This window comes from Hypanus sabinus, chromosome 6, assembly GCF_030144855.1.
Source record: "Hypanus sabinus isolate sHypSab1 chromosome 6, sHypSab1.hap1, whole genome shotgun sequence".
Taxonomy (NCBI): Eukaryota; Metazoa; Chordata; class Chondrichthyes; order Myliobatiformes; family Dasyatidae; genus Hypanus; species Hypanus sabinus.
Window position 1 is genome coordinate 64,455,936 of NC_082711.1, and position 22,204 is coordinate 64,478,139.

General features: G+C 37.9%; 1 protein-coding gene across 1 annotated transcript in view; it reads right to left on the minus strand.

Annotated features, from left to right (window-relative positions):
- The window catches only part of dnah5l (dynein, axonemal, heavy chain 5 like), a 261,395-nt gene that overhangs the window by 28,796 nt on the left and 210,395 nt on the right, over nt 1-22,204 (minus strand). Inside the window, exons 70-73 of the mRNA XM_059972318.1 lie at nt 14,144-14,265; nt 12,282-12,629; nt 11,197-11,385; nt 1,527-1,659 (exon numbers count right to left, since the gene is read on the minus strand). Coding sequence (XP_059828301.1) covers nt 1,527-1,659; nt 11,197-11,385; nt 12,282-12,629; nt 14,144-14,265 — 792 coding nt within the window. The remainder of the gene's footprint in view (nt 1-1,526; nt 1,660-11,196; nt 11,386-12,281; nt 12,630-14,143; nt 14,266-22,204) is intronic.

Sequence of the window (22,204 nt, forward strand, 5' to 3'; positions counted from 1 at the left end):
AACAAACTTGATCTTGGTTAACTAAATATTTGGAGTTAAAAGGCTAATATAGGCTTACAGTAAAAAACAAACAATTTGGTTCATTAAAATTCTTTAGGGAAGAAAATATATCATCCATAAGTAATCTGGCACAGATGTGACTTAAGACACACATAATGTAATTGGTTCTTAAATGTCCTCTGAAGTAGCTTCATATGCCTCTCAGTTGTACCATCTCAGTACACAGAATGAAATCACATGGACCGCTGAGCATCAAATGAGGTATTCTCTCGGCTTTGGAGAAAGTGAAGACATCCTTAGCCAACATAATGCTGCAACATCCTCCTCAGAACTATCAACAGACTAGTCAGAACTACCAGTAGACTGGCCAGTCAGCTGCTGGCACTTTCAGACTCACATAGTTATGTCTCTTTGCCAATGTCCTAGACTCCTCTATCACAGATCATGGGTACATTCTGTCCCACAAACAGGACCAGCCTGATAGACAAGGTAACACAGCAGCAGGCATACTGGAAAACTAGACCACGGAGTCCTTAAGCTTGCATCCAGACCTTATACAGACTCCATGCATAAGGTCAAGGATGTAAGCCTTTTGTTCCTAAACAAATAGTCCACCCTTGGTTGATGAGTTTGAACTCCTCCATGTTGAACAGAAACAGGAAGAAGCAGAGTGCAGTATAGGCACAGAATGTGTAAGCACGTCAATTTTCATTACCAAAGTAGATTGAGTACCACCAATGAACTAAGTAGTTGACTTCTGGAAGTTAAAACTGTAAGAGAGTGTAGCAGACAGTGAGGTCCAAAAGAAGGGAAATATATATATGTGACTTTTTCCTCATTAACCTATCTGCTGCAGGTGAATTAGCTCAGGACAGTTTTAGAAGGTGTAACCACTACTCGCTGAGACAAAATTCTGAGAATATTCTCCAACATGTGTGGAACTAGCACCATGGAAAGTGGATCAAGAAGTTGAAAAGCGGGTATTCATGTATGTAACAAACTGTAACCAAATGGCTCTGCATATCCTTTGATATCGGGGATCAACCTTAATTCAAACAGAAGCATAATTCACATCTGTTACCTGGGAATTTCCTTGTCAGCTATATGACATTTAGGTACATTCAAGATTAACATAGAATATATAGGTAAATAAATATCTACTCATTAAAACCTATTATAGTCAAATAACCACAAATAAAACAATACGATGAAAATATCGACAGAAATTGTTTTGAATATTCATCACATCTTTAATTATTGTCATTATTTTAAGAATGATATCATAGGCACAAAGTCATTGTTTTTCCTATTGCAATGCATTCATGAGAACACCATATTGTCTCCTTCAGAAGAACAGGGCTTTTAGTCTGACAATAAAGATGATATAAGCCACAGACTGAGTGTTACTGTGTAATTAAGAATTAGTTCAAAGAATAAAAAGACATAAACATTGGTTTCTAATACAAGTTCAATATTGTAACAAGTTTTTCTGATTTCTTGCCATGATAATGAAAATTAAATCTTACCATCTATAGCCAATTTCAGGTCTGTCAGTGTACTCCGAACTCGTGAAAGAACTCGTTGCATTCGATCAATTTCCTGACGTAAGAAAATGTTCATTGGCTGGATTGCACCCATTTTCTGCAGTCGAGCTTTTACCTGCAAATCATGGTGTAAATAATGTTATTTTACATCACCCTTTGATATATAACATAGAAAGGTGCATATGATATACTCTTACTAAAATTCAAATAGCTTTCGATACAAAAACAAACGTTCTGTGAAATAATTTGCCAAAAAATAATCCAATATCAACACAAGTAATTGTCTGTTAATTCCTTCCATACATTAAGCATGACGAAAATGTCAATCCTGAAAAGTGACATACATTTTATTCAATATAATGGCAAATACTTACTGCATTATTATATATTAATATCAAAAGTCTATGGTTCAACAACTGCTTTCACAGAGATCACTCACGACTTCAGAGTAAAATTTCACTTCAGTAGATGTAACCATTAACACTGCAGACAATGAGAAATCAAGAATTTGACAAATCTGAAACATTAACTCTATTTTTCTTGCCAGGTGCTGTCTGACCTGATTAGTGTTTTCAATATTTTCTGTCTTTACTGCAAACATATTTTAATGTTTTCAGCAATGATCATGTTGGCATTGATCAGTACAAAGTAAATCAGTAAGTCACAAAGAGCTGCAATGAAAGTGATGCTTTAAACCCATTCTGGGTTAGCTGGCTTGGTACTGTAGGAAATAATTGGACTCATTATTCCACTCACTGTCAGACATTTGCTTAATATAGAGGTTATACTGCAGCAGTTGTGCAAATAATATGAATAAGAAATCTGATAACACAAAGTTTTACTAAGGATTTAATTTCACATATAACCTTTTCTCTAACAAGCAAATGCTTAAAAAATGTGTTGCAATGAAATAACGCTGAAAATATTTATTATGCATGTTAAAAATTCTTTAAGAAATACAGCTGAACCGTCAAAAACAAACATACCCAAATACAATCTGTATTATCCAGACTGTACAAATATGTAATTTCCATAGCTCTGATCTGACACATATCCCATGAGAGCTCAGTTCAGTTATTATATGCAGCAGGTTAGTTCATACTCTGTTTTAGTCTTTCCAATCTCTAGTTTAACCTTAGGCCATTCTCATTCTTATTCATCATACTTTTTCATAGTAAAATGCATCTTCCATTTTTATGCAACTCTGCTAACCTTCCCATGTCTTGTTGAAAAATGTAATAATCCTCGATATTTTCTAAACATTCTTTTTTCAGATTTGAGAATGTATCCTCAACATCCAAGTCCAAATCACTTATATTAATCAGAAACTTCTGATGTACATTTCCAATTCTTTAACCAGTTTGACCACATTTCTTATCTGTCACAATTGAGTGTTAATGGGGCAGAAATATAAAACAAAATAGACAGTGTTTTATTATTATTTTCTTCCATGAACTCAGAAACAAACACAAGGACAAATTATTCTTCCTGCTTCTAAATAGGAATGATCCAAGTGAAATTACCATATCTGATTAAAGAAGAAACATAAATATCATTACAAAGTGTTTGTGGTAGTGATTAGGGTACTGAACCAGGCTTATACTTCAGTGTCCATAATTATAAATTATGAAACTGAATTTCATAAATCTATTCAATCGTGAATTAGCATGAGATAAAAATAACCACACAAGTTTCTGAAAAGTTGTGGAACCTCAATAATTCAATGAATGCAAACAGCCATCCCTACATGATTTTGTCCATACATACTACATGCCCTCATTTACAAGTTTAACTCACATAAGTATTTCTCTGTTGTAAAACCAACACAATCAAAGCTACACATGGTTTTAATAAATGAAAGATCATCTTAATGGGCTGAGTGGCCTATTTCTGTTCTTAATTTCTATGTACATTAATATTATTGATGTCCTTGTTAAGTATACTCTAAGATATACATGCTTAGAAATTCATAATTGCTCACTACCATTAAGTGAACTGTATACACAAAAATGATAGCAATTGTTTAATGCTACCATCTGCAAATGAATTTCTCAGCACTATATTTTAGATTTGCATTATGCTCTCACCAAAGTTTCATATAAAATGCAGCTCATCTTAAAGCAGCGAATGGTTTAAAATTTGGTGAAGAAAGGTAGCCTTGAATTATGGGAGCTATATTAAAGCTGGATCAGGAAACGATATCGACTGCTGAGTTCCCCAAGGACTTCTGTCAGAACCATATTTTTCACTCATTTTATTGAAGCAGAATCAAACCTTATTAAATCTAAAGACACTAAAATACTCTGCTATGATTAGGCCATGCAAAGATGAAAATGAGGATTTTCAGTTTTTGTTAGGATGTTACTGAAAGATGTCCAGATTGTAGTATTAGATTTGTTAACTAAATAAATATAGATCTCCCTTCAAAATTAATCCATGATAAGTGGACAAGATGACAAGTTCAAACCACTAAAAAGAAAAAAAAATCATATAAACATATGTTCCTGCATATATCTTGTAGAGTTGTGCAAAATATTAGTGAGACCACACTTGGAATGTTATATATAATTGTGGTCACTGTACCATAGGAAGGTTGGAATTAAACTTGAGAGGGTACATAAAAGATTCAGGAAGATGGTGCCTAGAACAAAGGGATTGAGTTAAGAGGAGAGATTGGGTAGGTTGGGACTGTTTCTCCTGGACAAAGAAGGATGAAGGGTGATCTTAAAGAGTTCAATGAAATCACAAGGGTCACAGAAAAATGGATTGACTGTCTTTTTCCCAGGGTAGGAGAAACTAAAATGAGAAGGCTTAGGTTTAAATGAAAGGAAAAAGATTTAAGTGTGTCAGAGACAAGCTTTTCACACAAAAGGTAATGGATATTCAAGGTCCAAAATTGTTTAATATTTTTAGGACAGAAGTGTAAAGGAGAACAAAATATTTGCTACTCTGGATCCGAAGAAGCACAAAAAAGTACAATACGATATAGAACACAATAATAACAAAAATAAATATAAAATTTTATATACATAGATTGACTGTATGTCCATAAAGTATCGCTAGGCACAGGAATGTCCGTACATAAGGTGACTGACAGGAAATGATCATGCTCTGGTGGGTTAGTGGGCAGTGTTGTTGATCAGACTTGCTGCATGCAGAAAGTATCTGCTCTTGAATCTGATGTTGCTGGTGTGGGTGCTACTTAGTCTGCTCCCTGATGGGAGTGGGATTAAGCCAGAGGAATCCATAAAGGTAGGGACAATTACAACATTGAAAATACATTTGTATGAGTACTCGGAGAGGAAAGGTCTAAAGGAATATGGGCTAAATACAGTCAAGTGGCAATAGCTCACGTTGACTCCTTGGTTGACATGGAAGTATTGTTCTGAAGGATTGTTTTCCAAGCTGTATAACTCTTTGTAGATCAGTTTAAGATACTTACTCTAAAGATTAAGAATTTCCTCAATGAAGCAGCCCAGTCATTTATTGATAAAGAATGATTTAGCTCATACATTGAGAAAGAAAATATTCTAGGATACAGGTGCTTTAGGCAATACAGGGACAGAGGTGAACTTGTTTTATTTAATTAAAGAGAACATTGCAGCAGTGGCTGGAAATGATATTACTGAAGAATTAAATGGTGAGGCTTTAAGGGTGGAACTGAGAAATACAAGAGGAAGATTACCTTCTTGGAGTTGTACTACAGTTCTCAAAATAATTCTTGGGAATTAGTGCACCAAAGGTGCAGGGAGATTAGGGGGAGTTGTAAGAATAATACATCATAGGAGGTTTCATAGGTCTTCAAAGGAGATATTAATTTTCCTAACTTTGAATGGAAATGCCATAGTGTTAAAGGTCTAGATGGAATATAATTTATTCAGTGTGTTCAGGGAAGTTTCTTCAGGCTGGATTGAGAAGACCCCACTAGGGAGGCGCAAACCTTGATCTACCCTTTGGATAAAAGAAGGGGTAAGAGACCAAGGTCATGGCAGGGCAGCCACTTTAGAACCAGTGACCATAATTCTATTAGTTTTCAAAGTAGTTATGCAAAGGGATTGACTGGAATCTGAACTGGGGAAAGGCAAAATTTGTCAATATTAGACAGAAGGTTGCAGAGGTTGTTTGGGTTAAGTTGTTTGCTGGCAAATGGCCCTGCAGCTAGTGGGGAGTTTTCAAAAGTGAGATAGTAGGAGTTCAAGGAGTATATGTTCTTTTATAGTAAAAAGCAAAGGAATTGGGAACCTTAGATAACAAAGGTTGTAAAGCTGGCCAAATAAAAGGAGGCTTCCGGAATCAAGTGAACCTCTGGAGATATGTGCATAAAGGATTCCAGGGTATACTGAAAAGGAACACTATGAATGTGAAAAGAGGGAATGAGATGGCTCTGACAGAGAAAATTTAAAGAGAATCCTAAAAGATTTTTTAAGAATATTAAGGGAAAAAGAGAGAGAGCAGGGTGCCTCAAAGACCAACAGCATAGATTTATGTGTGGAGCTGCAGGAGCTGAACACTTTCTCAATGTTTTTTTTACCATGAAGAAACATGTGAAGACTTGTGAACTTGCCAAAGTTAATTGAGATGTTGTGTGAACTGTCCATGTTACGGTAGAAGAGCTATTGCACGTGTTAAGGTGTACAAAGTTAGACAAATCTCCGAGTCTGAATGAAGTATATCCAAGACCACCATGGGGAGCTAGAGAAGAAATTGTGGGAGCCCTCACTGGAATATTTGTAAAATACCTATCCTCTGGCAAGTAGACTGGAGGATAGCAAATTTTGTGCCTTTATTTAAGAAGGGCAACAAAGATAGACCTAGTAATTATAGGCCAGTAGGTAATTTACTGGGAAACATTCTGAGGAATAAGATATACTTATATTTGGAAAGACAGTTAATAATTAGAGATAGCCAACATGGCTTTGTATATGGACACATTTGTTCATATTTGATTGCATTTTCTGATGATATGACAAAGTTCAAAATAAATTTATTATCAAAGTAGATACATGACACCATATACAACACAGATTCATTTTCTTGTGGGCATACTCAGTAAATACAAAGATGCAAAAATACAAGCAAAATAATAATGTTAAATAAATCTGCAATATATATCAAGAATGAGGGATGAAAAGTCCTTGAAAGTGAATCTATAGGTTGTAGGAACAGTTCAGTGTTGGGGTGAGTGAAGTTTATTTCCACTGGTTCAGGGGTAATAACTATCCCGGAACCTGATGGCATGAGTCCTGAGACTTCTATACCTCCTTCCTGATGGCAGCAGCAAGAAGAGTGTGTGGCCTGGTTGGTGGGGGTTTCAGATGATAGATATGCTTTCCTGTGACAGTGCTCCATGTGGATGTACTCATGCTGGGGAGGGCTTTATCCCTGATGGACTGGGCTATATCCACTAATTTTTGGAGGCTTTTCCATTCTTGGGAATTGGTGTTTCCATACCAGAGTGTGATGCAGCCAGTCAATATATGCTCAATTACACATCTATACCAGTTTGGCAAAGTTTTAGATGACATGCCAATCTTCGCAAACTTCTGGTTCAAGGCCTTCCGCTTTCTTCCTTTTGAAGTCAATAATCAGCTCCTTGGTCATACTGACTTTGAGTGAGAAATTGTTGCTGTAGCACCACTCAGCCAGTTTTGAATCTCCTGATTCATCAGCATCTTTGATTCGGTCAATGGCAGTGGTGTCATCAACAAACTTAAATATAGCATTGGAGCTCTGTTTTGCCTCACAATCATAAGTATAAAGCAAGTAGAACAGGGAGCTAAGTACACAGCCTTATGGTTAGAGGACAAAGAAGGGTAAAGTGGTAGATGTAGTATATATATATATATATATATATATATATATATACTTCAGTAAGGCTTTTGATAATGAGCATGGGAGGATGCTCTGGAAAATTACATTACTGTGTGAAGGTCTTAGGCACATATACTGTACTTAGCTAGAGTGCCTAAGACTTTTGCACAGTACTGTATTTGTCAATGTGGTGCAGAAAGTGAGTTTGTAAATCTGGCGGGAGCAAAGGGTATTGGGAATGGCAAGGGAGGAGAGCTGCATGAAGGATGTAGGACAAGTGGAGGAGTGCCACGGGTGGTGCGGAGGTGCTGTGATGCAGACACACCCAGCCCTGAGACACCAGGCAAGGTCATTTGATTCCAAACAATTAGTTTATTGATCATTACAGAATGTCAGTGGAGAGGGTTCAAAGGAGGGTCAGAGGAATGATTTTGGGATTGAAAGGTTTTTCATATGAGAAGTACTTGATAACTCTGGGCCCGTATGAATGGGGATCTCAATGAAACCTATTGACTATTGAAAGGATGTAGATGTAGAGAATATGCTTCCTATGGTGGGAGAATCTAAGACGCGAGGACACAGCCTCAGAATAGAGTGACATCCATTTAGGATGGAGATGAGGAGAAACTTCTTTAGCCAGAATGGTGAATCTGTGGAATTTGTTGTGACAAGCAGCTTTGGAAGGCAGATCATTTTAAGCAGGGGTTGATAGATTCTTGATTAGTCAGGGCATGAAAGAATATGGGGAGAAGGCAGGAGACTGCGGCTGAGAGGAAAACAGATCAGCCATTTTGGCCAAATGGACTAATTCTGGTCCTATACCTTATGGTCTTATATCAGAATCAGGTTTATAATCACAGTACTGTGCAAAAGTCTTAGGCATCCTGCATTTTTAATGTAAATTTTGTTTTGGGTGTTTCGTTTTCGTCTTCTGTATTAGTAACTCAGTAGAAAAGAGCAAATTTTAGATTTCAAAACATTCATTTTCCAAAATGTTAAATGTTGCAGCGATTTTTTGTATTTTGTTAAAAAAGTGGCATATTAACTAATAAACCACTTTTCAAATTAAAACTTGATTACATTGTAGGTATACAGCCCAGTGTTTGATTAAACAAAGGTAACAAACAGGATGCTAATGATCAATGACGTAATGAGCTGAGTGAACTAAACTGATTAACTGACACAGAAATAGGTGGTAAAAGGAATCAAACTGGAAAAAGGAAAACACAACTAAAAGGTGATGGTGTGGCAGATGTGACAGCTTAACCTTCAAATTATCGATTCTTACATCATGGCTAGAGTGAATATAGCAACAAGACACAAAGTGTCTCTCCCAAGCAGAAATGTTGCTGCAGACAGGAGTTTCAAGGTGTGTTGTCAAGCTCTTCTGAAAAAGCATTAAGAAATGGACAAGGTTGAGGACCAGAAACGCAGTTGCCAGCCACAGAAACTGAGTACAGCAGATGGGAGATACAACGGATTGACATCCCTTCTAAATTGGAAGTCCAGCACTACTATCAGCTCTGAACTCGCAGAAACTACTACCTAAGTCCTCTCTACAGTCCGCAGAGATCCTGTCAGAAGTAGTCTTCGTGGAAGAATTGCTGCCAAAGAGCCGTTCCATTGAAGTGGAAACAAAGTTAAGAGACTTACCTATGCACAAGAATCACAAGGACTGGGTTGCTGAACAATGGCAGCAAGTGCAAAAATTTGACATTTTTGGCTCAAACAGCAGACAGTTTGTCCGTAATAGAGCTGGAGAAAGCTACATACAGCTAACAGTGAAGCATGGTGAAGGTTTCCTGCACGTTTGGGGTTGCACTTCTGCGACTGGAATTGGTGATCTGGTCAGATTTAATGGGATATTCAATGCTGAGAAGTAGAAGCAGGTTCTCATCCATCACACAATACCGTCCGAGAGGAGTCTAATCAGTTCCAACTTCGCTCTGCAGCAGGACAATGACCCCGAACACACAGCAAAGGTCATAAAGAAATACCTTTAGTAAAAAGAACAAGGAGTTCTGCAACAGATAGTGTGGCCTCCATGGATCCCTGATCGCAACATCAGCAAGGCCTACTGGAATTCCTGCAGAAGAACTGTGGCAAGTTCTCCAAGATGATTAGAGTAACCTATTTTCTTGTAAAACTACACAATAGTGTACCTAAGAGAACTGATGCAGTTTTAAAGGCAAGGGTGGTCACACCAAATATTGATTTGATTTAGTTTTTCACTGTTTACTACTCTTTATAGTAACCTTTTTGATATTTAGAAACTTTTCATTTCATTATTTTTGAAAGCATGTTTGCTTTATGGTATTTTTTTTACATGTGTCTGAGACTTTTACACAGTATTGTGTGTCATGAATTTTTTTTTTTGTGTGTGGCAGCTGTACAGTCCAATACATTAAATTACTACAGTACTATGCAATAATCTTAGGCACCCTGGCTATATATATGTGCCTAAGAAATTTGCACAGTACTGTAAATCACATGGCACCCAGGGAGAATTAGTAAACTGGGTATAACATTTATTGGACAGAATAGGATGCTGAAAGGATGTTTCTCATACATCTGTGTATAATGGTCTGCTCCAGTGGTTGGTGCTGGGCCCACCTATTTGTCATCTGCTGTATATAACAATCTAGATGAGGAGTGGCAAATGGAATTTAATTCTGATAAGTGTGAAGTGTTATATTGTGGAAGGATAAATCAAGTTACGTTGAATGTAAGGCTTTTGGGCACTGTTGCAGAACAGAAGGGCCTTAGAAAACAGGTATATAGTTTTCTTAACATGGAGACATAACTCTACCATGGACAGTCCCAAATCCAGTTGTGACAGGAGGAGCCAGCAACCCCATCCCATAAAATACCCAGCACTACAGGAACATCAACAGAAGCTACCAACACCTCATTGTTGGGAGAGGAAGGATACACCAAGAAGATGGGTTACACCTGGGAAAACGTGAATAGCTGACCCAGGACAGATGACTCTGGTGAGCTACTGTAGGGGTGATGGGCTTCAGAAGGAGAAGAAAAAGAAAGAGGAGCCACTGGTAGATAGGGCAAGGAAGCATACTTTTGCATGTTGACTTTTATCAGTCAGTGCACTGAATATAGAAGTTAGGTGGTTATTTTACAATTGTACAAGACATTGATGAGGCCACACTTGAATTACTGTGTTAATTTTGGTCACCCTGTTATAGGAAAGATGTAATTCAACTGAAAATAATGCAAAATAGATATACAAGGATGTTACCAGGGATTGAGGGACTGATTTCTAGGGAGAGGTTAGATAGGCTGGAGCTTTACTCCTTGGAGTGTAAGAGATTGGGGAGTGATCTCATAGAAGTTTATTAAATCATGTGGGGCACAGACAGGGTGAGCAGCCTTATTGTCAAGGTTGGATAATCAAGAACTAGAGCATGTAGTTTAAGGTTAGAGGTGAAAGGTTTAAAATAAACCTGAGAGAAACCTTTTACCCAGCGGGTGGTAGATATATGGAAGCAGATGCTAGAGGAAGTGATTCCGATTAGATTAGATACATTTAAGAAGTATATGGACAGATATATGGATGACTAGTATTTAGAGGGACATGTGTTAAATGCTGGGAAATGGGATTAGCTTGGATAAACATCTTGGCCAGTATGGACAAGAATGGGCCATGGGGCTGTTTTCTTTGCTGTTCGATTCTATCATTATGTCAAATAGAACATCTTTTCACATTTGCACAGGAATTGACAATTAATTTCAAAATGATATCAATAAAGCAGCTAAAAGAAGTTTTATGATGTTATTTCTTATCAAAAGAAAAGGTGAAAACCTGAGGTGTTTCATATTTTACCTCATGTGGGATATAGTCTGGTGGCAGCTTTTCCAGCATTTCATTTGCAAGCCGTTGTACAGTGCTTTCTCTAGTCTCTCCTCCACCACCACCACTGTCCTTCGGTTGGATGTTGACTATCGTATTCAGAGTCTCATTTGCCATGTTAGTCTGATAAGTTATATCTGCATTTGAATGAAGTCCAAATACCTAAAAGGATAAAATATTCTAAATGCCTTTTTGTTACATTAAGTGGTAAAGTAGATTTCAAGTTTCCCATTAATGTTAAAAAATGGGAATCGAGATGTGAACATGTTGAGTTAATTTTGTAGTGAGTGGTATACAATTTTTAGTTCTAAAAAAGTAACTTATTTTTCCCTATGACAATGATTGACACATACTTGTTGAAGCATGCATATACAATAAGACAAAAAATGTAAACATTACAGACAAAGAGAAAATCTGCAGATGCTGGAAATCCAAGCAACACACACAAAATGCCAGAGGAACTCGGCAGGCCAGGCAGTATCTATGGAAATGAGTCTTGGCCTGAAACGTCGACTGTACTCTTTTCTATAGATGCTTCTGACCTGCTGAGCTCCTCCAGCACTTTGTACATGTTGGCCCGAAACATTAAATTTGTTTCTCTCACCACAAATGCTTCTGTATCCACTGAGTTTTTACAAAATTTCTTGTTTTTATTTCATATTTCCAGCATACAGATACTTTGCTTTTGTAATTACCTTGCTTAGCTTCTTCCTCCCACTTCTTTCTGAATTAAAGTTTCTCCAAAGGACAAATTAAACAGCAGCCCTGATATCAATAATACCGCCCTTTTTAGAAGTCATGCAGTTACAAAAAAGATCTAACCAGTAGTTACTACCTCAACTCTATGATATTATCTTATTATTTTTCCATTTGTCAAGTTATTGATCAATCATGTTTCTCATTTATCAATGTTTATTGTATCCTGTAATACTGTTTTTGATGCCTTGAACAAATGCATGCACAAAAGGTGGATAAGTAGCTGGTTCACTCATATAGTACACAAATATTCAAAATGCTGTACACAATGATATGATCTTGGCAAATAAGTTCTTAAATACCTCAGGACTATCAACCAGTGGCAGACCCTCAATGTACTGCAGAATATCTTGGATTGTCTTGCCGTTTGGAATGACATAGCCTTTGTAGAAGCAGAATTTATCTGTGAACATGCTCTCCCCAAACCAGACATTAGCAAATGTGTTGAGTAGTCGCTTGTCCAGATCATCTGTTACACGCCCTCCATACTGTACTTCCCCCAGCATGTAGCGCAAGCAGTTCCAGTTCACACCGCGTTTAACGTCCATGTCATCCAGGTGATTTTGCACAAACTGAACACTGGCAGTAAAATCTGCCTGATTAAATTCATATGGTATATTCCATCCAAGAGGACCAAACTTACGCCTTTCCTGGAAGGTTCATTGGGAAAAGGAATATAGAATATTTTAAAATTGCATATAATCATTCCTGGAACTTCAAAGCTCTATTGTGCAAATTTGGATTTTCCTATATATAGTCATCGTAATAATATGAACCTGTGTTGGGGTGATAAAATTTTTTCAGCAGCAGTATGCTAATTATGCTCAGATAATGCATAATAATGACTTCAAATTAAGGATAAATACTGATGAGCAAGTATTCTTTTGATCTGCTCCAAAATAAGCCTCATCATCTCTACATCTGCCTGAGAGGACATACAAGGCCTTCAGGAGCTCTTTAGGACTATTATACAGATCATCCTTCTCATTTTACGTAACAACTCTTCCACTAACTGTTCTTTCATTGACAGTATTTCATTTAGGTATATTGAATTATATAAAATAAACAAGTACAATGCCAAAGCTTGGTAGACTATGTGTCTTTCATTCAAATGCATTTACAACTGTTGAAATTGGGTATCACTTGGGTCACTCCATTATCTAGAAATTCATGAAATGCATTGTAATGTTCAGATAAATGTCAGAATTGCTTCATTCTCAGCTGTGTGCTTCCCAAAACATTTCATATTTAGCTTCCAATTATGTTCAGTAGGTTGATGAAATTAGAAAATAAAAATGTATGGAAATATCTTTTCAACAAGTTGATAATTGTTAATGAAGAGTTATTTCTCCAGCATATAAAGGCAAAAATTAAAGTTCTCATTTTGCAATGTTAAAAAGGTATTTGGGCAGATACTTGCAATGAAAGAAGCCAAAGGGATACAGGCCTAAGGTAAGAAAATGAGATTAACGTAGTTAGACAAAATGGTCAGCATGAATGATTTGGGCAGAAAGGCCTATTTCTGTGCTGTACAGATCAATGATTCTATGGCTGTGTTCATGCACATAGCACACTTTTCCTTGAAAACTCTCGCAACTTCTAAAACATATACATTTTCCCTTTCTATGGTTCTCTTTCAGGATTTGTATCAGCTATAATGCATCCTTCTACCATTACTCAGTTTCCTTGTCAATTGTTAGATCTCATCGATAAGGCAGGCAGACACTTGGCAATGCTGCCCACTAAGACCCCAAGTGCCTTTCCAATCAATTTTGTAATCCAGCACTTACACTAACGAAACAATATGTGAATTCAAGAAGACAGGAACAGTTTTAGTTCACTGTGTGAGACAAAAAAAATAACAATTCTGGAAAGATTTGGCAAAGTAAAATAAAATGAGAGGCAGTTTGATTTTACTGTTGCTAATGGTAAATAACTATTATCCACAAATTATAAAGGCATTTACACCCCATGGACAATTGAATTATTCATAAATTTTGTTGTAGATGGTAAGAAGAGAATGGTAGCTGCAGTCACAAGTGATCTTTAGCAATGGATGACCATAATATGGGAGAATTTTAGTGACTTAAAATATTTAATATTGTGCCTTATAGTTAGAAATGTGCCATAAATTAAGATCTAATTAATTAAAAGAGGGAAGTACCTGGACAGTAGTATGGAGGAAGGCCACAGCATATAATAAAGGTTTCCACTGCGGCATGTTACTGACATCCAGCTGTTCCTGACTAATACTGCAGTAGGTACGCTTCAGTCCAGCTTTCACACCTACACATTTAGAGAAACAGAGACAGTCAATCTGTTTTAGTAAGCCTATCTTTAGTCATTCAAAGAATATACCAGGTTTGTTATCTGCATCCAAAGTCATTTTTTTAAAGAAATTAATTACATTACTTTTTTGATGTGGGACCTTCAAAGAAAGTAAATTTCAGACAATTATTTCTAAATTGTTTCAATTTTGAGTATAAAATACAAATTACAACAATAATGACCAACATTTGTTAATGACGAGTAATAACTAAATCAATGATTCTCTTATATTTGCTTTCTCTGAAGTTTAAGTTTGAAAATAAATTTATATCATGAAATATGCCTTCATATACATATAGATAAAGGCTTTATATGGTCCTTTGAATAATCTGCCTGTACTTCTGCTGAAAAACTATATAATAAGACATAAGTCATAGGAGCAGAATTAGGCTACTTGGTCCATCAATCTGTTCTGCCATTTCATCGTGGCTGATTTATCAACCCCATTCTCCAGCCTTCGTCCCATAACCTTTGCCACCTTTACTAAGTAAGAACTATCTGTCTCCACTTTAAACATACACAATGTCTTGACCTCTGCAGCCGTCTGTTGCAATGAATTCCACAGATATACAACTCTCTTGCTGAAGAAATTATTCATCTCTGTTTTAAAGGGACATCCTTCCATTGTGAGACTGTGCCTTCTGGTCCTAGACTCCTCTGCAATAGGAAGCATCCTCTCCACGTCCACTCAATCTATGCCTTTCAATATTCGATAGGTTTCAATGAGATCCCCTTTCATTCTCTGGATCACTCTCATGAGCCTTCTTTGGACCCTCTCCAACCCCAGGATATCTCTTTTTAGATAGGGGGCCCAAACTGCACACAATACTCCAAGTGTGGTCTGACTAATGCCTTACAAAGCCACAGCATTCCATCTTTGTTTTTATATTCTAGTTTTCTTGAAATGAATATTTGCCTTTCTTACCACCAACTCAACCTAAGCAAGTTAATCTTTAGGGAATCCAGCATGAGTACTTTCAAGTCCCTTTTCACCTCTGATTTCTGAATTTTCTCCCCATTTAGAAAATAGTCTATGCCTTTATTCCTTCTATCAGAGTGCATGACCATAGAATTCCCTGCACTAGATTCCATCTGCTGCTTCTTTGCCTATTCTTCTAATCTGTCTAAGTCCTTCTAGACTCCTTGTTTCCTTAGAACTACCTGCTCCATGATCTATCTTTGCGTTGTCCACAAACCTGGCCCCAAAGCCATCAATTTTCTTATCCAAATAATCGACAATTGTTCTCTATTATAAATGAAGATCATCCAGAACAATTGCCTAGCACTAGAGACTAGAGGAGGATCAACTCAATATAGGACATTGATTCTTCTAGAGGAGAGAGTGCAGGACTTGATGGGTGAAGGGGAAGATAAGCCCCATAACCAGGAGAAAAAAAAATAGCCAAAATCTGTATGATTTCATTGCACCTTAGGAAAACTTCATTCATTGGTACAAGTGTCTTTACCAATGGGAACTGCACTAATTACCAAAGAGGTTCATTTCCAACCACTTTCAATTAATGGAGCTTTCACACGTATGTAAGTAGAACATTAAATTAATACATTAACAGTTGAAAGCAATAATCCATTGGTCATGCATTATTGAAGGGTACTATATAATAAGTGGACATCCCAGCAAAGTCAAAGTTTTTTTTTGCATAACCGCATTGCAAGTCCATAGCACAGTACTTCTTTCCTATGTCAAAACTCCAATGTAAACCTGTTGAAGACTCACACCATCCTGATACCAGAAAAGGCCCTTCATAGTCGGTGGTCCAGAAGATGAAGTCACATGGGATCTATAGTGGGTTAATAAATCGGTTCCAAAATATACTTATTTATAGAAGACAGAGTAGTAGTGGAGGGATTTCTTTTTCTGACTGGAAATCTGTAACTAGTGTTTCACAAAAATCAGTGCTGGGACCTTTGCTGGGGACTCAAAAATCCTAATGATTTGAATGGAAATGTAGGAAATTGATTTAAATAACTAACTTGAGTTGTTTTCTCTGTAGCTTCGGAGATTCGGGGGTGACCTGGTTGAAGTATGTAAATTGATGAGAGACAGAGATAGGAGAGATGGTCAGAATTGTTATATTAAGTATTGAAAGGAAGCAACTGCTGAAGATGGAGACACAGAAGACTGAAGATGCTGCAATCTAGAGCAAAAGTAAATTGCTGGAGGAACTTAGTGGGTAGAGCAGCATCTGTAGGGGAAAGGAGTTATGGATGTTTTTGGTTAAGTCCCTGTAAATGGACTAAGAGTAGGGAGGGAAGATTGCCAGTGTATAGAGGAGAGGTGGAGGGATGAGACATGAGTCAGTGGGGATTATATGGAAGCAACTAAGGGGAAATAAAAAGGGTAGATAAAAAGGAGAGGAGAGGGTACAGGTGGAGATACTGTAGCTACTGGAGGATGATAAAACAGAAACACAAAGACAACCAATTCTGGGATCCAATATGTAAAGAAGGTGACATGCACAAAATGCTGGTGGAACGCAGCAGGCCAGGCAGCATCTATAAGAAGAAGCACTGTCGACGTTTCGGGTCGAGACCCTTCGTCAGAACTAACTGAAAGGAAACATAGTAAGAGATTTGAAAGTAGGAGGAGGAGGGGACAATGTGAAATGATAGGAGAAGACCAGAGGGGGTGGGGTGGAGCTGAGAGCCGGAAAGGTGATTGGCAAAAAAGGATTCAGAGCTGGAGAAGGGAAAGGATCATGGGACGAGAGGCCTAGGGAGAAAGAAAGGGGGAGGGGAGCACCAGAGGGAGATGAAGAACAGGTAGGTGGAGAACAAGAAGGTGATAAGGTAAAACATGTGGATGGATGCAGGAGGGCGTCAAATAAGTGATGAGGGCTGGAGGGTGTGCATGGGGAAAAGGAACAGAATTGGGAGAACCAGAGGTAGATTGGAAGGAGAACACAGGAGTTAAGAGTCAGCTAAAGTTGTAAAATCCAATGTTCATATCATTGGGCTATAGACTACCCTGGAGGAATATGAGGAGTTGTTCTTGTTTGCATTGGACCTCACCCTGCCACTGGAGACTGAGTATGGACAGCTCAGTACAGGAATGTAAAGGAGGTTTGAAATAGCGCGCTGCTGGGAGCTTGGCACGCCCATACCAGATAGAGCACAGGGGCTCTGCAAACCAGTCGGCTCTTTTCTTTTCTGTGATGGATCTCACAGAAGCAGAGTAGGCTGGGGAGGTGCCCATGAACCTTGAGAGAATAGTCAGCCTTAATTTCCTTGATAACTCTTGGATTTTGTCAATGTGCCCTGTCATGTCGTGCTGCAACCACGTCTCAGGCTGTCCTCACTGGCATCTCCTAACACTAGTTTGTATGTCGCAGAACAGAGCCTGTTCACGCAGGGCACAAAATCATTATGTACTGCACATCGTGACAGGGCATCCATCTCTCAAAGACAAGAAAAGAGCCAGCCTTTCGGCAGCTAGCAGCCGCCACAGGGGAGGCACAATGCTGCAGCTGTGGGATTTCCAGTGAGAAACACAGAACAATGAGATGTTAATAGTAAGTGGATTTTGATTCATTGTTTTGTAACGTTTTCCTTACACCTTGATATTTCATTTCATTATAGCTGTTATTTTTCCCCTTGCGCTGGGTGAAGCCATTTAATAAACAGCACATTTTATTCCTGCTTTTCACTTCTCAGTGCCTTTCCCTGATTCAACCAAATTAAGTAAGCTGAAGGGATTGGAGAGCTTGTGCATCTGTCACTTTGAGACACAAGATGAATACCAATGCAAATGGATGCAACCTGCATTCTATTATCAAACGCTCAAGGGTATGAAGTCCCTTTCCTGAGTGAAACTTGCTCACTGCAGCGATAATCTTCAGACAGTCACTCATAGGAAAGGACAGTGAGCCTAACCTAGAATGGTGCTTATGAAGGAATTCACCAAGGTTATTTTAAAGAATAATGCTGCTGGCCAGCAGCAGCCGACAATTGACAGGCCCCCTTATGGTGTAATGATTTATTGCTGGCGATAGCAGTAGAATCATGAGGCGGTTCAAAGGCTCATAACAATGACTCATTATAGAGGGAGGATTTAATAATTTTGATTTTTTATTTAGAGATATATCACTGTATCCGATCCTTCCAGCCCAATGAGCTCACACCACTCAATTACACCTATGTGGCCAATTAGTCTACTAACCCTTTGGAACCAGGGGGGAAACCCATATGATCAAGGGGACAGCATTCAGACTCCTGAGAGAAAGTGGTGGAATTGGTGCTGTTATGACTTTACGCTAACTACTACGCTACTGTGCCAGCCCTCTTCCCTCCCCCAGAAGTTGTACAGTTGGGAATAACACTGTAAGGTACATGATCCTACTGACAGACTGAGTACCCAGTCATTGAGATGTTTCTGAAAATCTGAGAAAGACCTTTCACAAAAAAATTACATCAACAGATACCACACTTAGAAATAATTCCATTTCTGTTTCAGAAGTGCCTGCATTTGAAAAGTCATCATTGTTTCAAAGCAAATCAGAATATGTTGTAGATATGACTACTTGTGTTTGAAGCACCTCACTGCACAGCTCCAATGTCATGTTTCTTTCACAGAAGAAACCTGGAAGTAACAAGGCTGTCAAAATCTGAAGATGGATCTGTAGATGAATTGATGAATATGCTGAATAAATGCCTGCATTGTTGGGCTGTAATTCAAATGAGAGAAAGCAACTACTAACAAACAATAATTGAGTCCTGAAAAAGGGTCTTGGGCCAGAACGCTGCCTGTTCATTCATTTCCATAGATGCTGCCTGACCTGCTGAGTTCCACCAGCAATGTGTGTGTGTGTTGCAAACTCTGCTGAACTAGATCAGATAGATGTTATTAAGTGTCCTTCTGACCTCATTGTTTAGTCCCAGTACTTTGTATCATCAAATATCCATTAGCATACTTGACTGCTAGAGTTGTTAAGCAGGATATTTGATGAGCACCTTGAGGGTTGCAGAAATACATGTTATGAAGATATTCAACCTCTGAGACTAATTTGTGACGCAACTACCTCAGGGCTTGAAAACTGAAACCAATGTGGATAATGGGGCATGACATTTAGGTCTTTTAGAAGAATAGACAATTGTGGCAATGGACTTATGCATTTGTCTTTTGTTCTAACAAAGACCTTGTCACCATGTCTGAGTTGGTCTGTGAAATGAAATAGTAGCTTCAGTTTTCTGTTGATGGGAGAGAACTTCCTAGAAATAATTTATAGTTGCAGATGGCTGCCATTGCCTGCGTCATGCCGATTAAAGAATGTTCATCTGGTACAGCAGTGGTTTATAACACTTTCTGATATGAGTGTGACTTGCAAGGGATATTGGCTGTGGTCTTTCCAGATTCAGATATTGCCCATTGGACATTAAAGAAGGAGTTTTCTACCGTCAAACTGGTGGGAAGATCCTACTGTTGTAAGTCCAGACTGAATATCTTCTCCAGCTTCTCTTGGTTATCCTATTAATAACTTTCATTTGTGGCTCCCAATCTCTTATCTACCCTTCCCCCTTGCTCCCTCAAGTGGCAATGTGTTCATTTGATGGCAATATTATGGAAAGCACAGCAACACAATATTCTGGATACTGCATATGTTACAGCTTCACCAGGATCGTACCAACAGTGAAACTGTATTTTCGACACCCCTGCAGTGGTCTCCCTGAGGTATTGGGCATTGGTATGGCTTTTGTTGTAGCATGACTATGCTGGCTTGTCAGAGCAAAATAATCAACTATTTTGACTATTCCCCAAAATCCATCCTTATGGGCATTGTGACTTTGATAGATGAGAGGCAGCTGTGATTTCTATGAATCATGCAAGATTGTATTATACATGGAATTGATCTTCGAGTCTGCGACTTTCATCCTGTTAATGAATATTTCCGATTGTAAATAAAAGCTATAATGGGTACTGGGTGCAGTTTGTAAATGCCTGATCTTCAGGAAAGCCTACAATTCCAGTAAATACCTTTGCTTAGTCTCTCTACTCTTGCGGACTGAAGATGGAAATATCTCTTCCTCTGGAGGAGAAAGAGTCTGTGTCCTGCTTATTGCAATGCTAAGTGGCAGCTAAGGGAGTGCAACTGCGATTTTGAAATAATCCTGAGGCTACAAAGGTGAGAATTATGGTGACCTCAGCTTTGACTGTATGTGGTAAGTATACAAACAACTCCTGTGTTATGGACCTTCACGCTATGAAAATTCACCCTGACAAAATTCACAGATCACCACCCAAAAATTTGAGATAATGCACAAAATTTACTCTCACAGAACTTATGGGAAAAAAGTAAATAAATCAACATAATCTTTTTCAACTAGTGTTTCTTGATGTAAGCATAGATGAAAACTTTGCATTACAAATCTTTATGTTATGGAAAATTATAATATGGATCATTTTCTAGGATAGCAACCCCTGTAATATGGTGGTCACCGGTGCATTGAACAAAAAACAGTACAGCACAGTAACATGTCCATGACGTCTGCGCCAACCATATTGCCAATTCATATTAATACTGCATATGCTCTATATCAGTCCATCCCCAACATGGGGCCCATGGACCCCTCAGTTAATGGTAAGGGTCCACAGCATAAAAAAGGTTGGGAACTCCTAGTCTAAATGCTCCTTAAATGTTACTGTTATAGCTTTCTGCCGCTTCGCCTGGCAGCACACTCTAGGCACTTACCATAATATGTAAAAACAAAACTGGCCTTGCAAACTTTCTTTAGACTTTTTACTCCTCACCTTCAATCTATGCTATGTAGGGTCTGACATTTCCATCCTGGGGACTCTGGTTATCTATCTATGCCTCTCATTATTTCATCTGATTGATTTATTGATTTATGATTGATATTGGTATGTGAGACTGATGAAATCATTGAACCTGTAGATGTGCAGATGGTCAGCATTGTTGCTTTGAGAAATCAGATAAGGATGCAGTTCTTTGGAAACCCTGTATAGGTAAAGTCTCAGGAAGGTGACTCCAGTCATCTGGTTTCAATGTGTGCCTGAAAGGTGTCTTTTGCTGATCCATTCAACAAAAGAAACAATTCCTGCATGCAGTAAATTGATTCAAAGTTCAAGCTGTCAGCATGTGCAGAGTTGTATATGATTGGCTTTAAAAGAATACTTTTGGGCAATGAAGTCAACAAAAAAGTGATCTTCATGGATTGGACAGCAACTGTTGTCTTTTCCCAGATATTCTCTAGCTTTTGAATGAAAGGAAGTTGAAACTTATCGCTGATGATGTATTACTATCAAAATCACTAAGGCATTTTGGTACTGAAAAATAGCACTAGTGATAATAAAATGTTGCCCAAGAATAAGTGAACAATATCAGCATTTAGCAGTGAAGTACCAAGAAAATAGGCAAAATAGTTTCATCCTGCATTAATCTACTGTTCAATTTTGCAATGCCATTTTTGGCATTGCAAAGGTTAATTTTTAAAGTAATAACTGTGGATAGAATTCTACCTTAATAATTGCATGGATCAATTATTAGGTACTACTGCTTATTAAATCATTGGAAATTCATGTCCATTAACTTTGCTATAGGAAAAAACTTATTTCAATGCAAATAGTAACAAAACATTCTTCAATTTTGCCAAGTTTTAAGTTTTAAAGATGAAAGTTTCAAAGTGCATTTATTATCAAAGAATGTATGAATTATACAGCCTTGAGATTTGCTTGCTTGCAAGCAGTCAAAAGCAAGGAACGTGAAAGTTTCAACTACTTTATTCTTTGAGCTATAAATCAAATAGAAGTGACCTGTCAGTTCTATTACCATTCATTGTATATATCCATAGGTTTTAAATAAAAAGAAAGCTAAGTGGGCAGGAAAAGAAGTTTTCTTGGAGTTGCTGCTTCTTCATTACCATA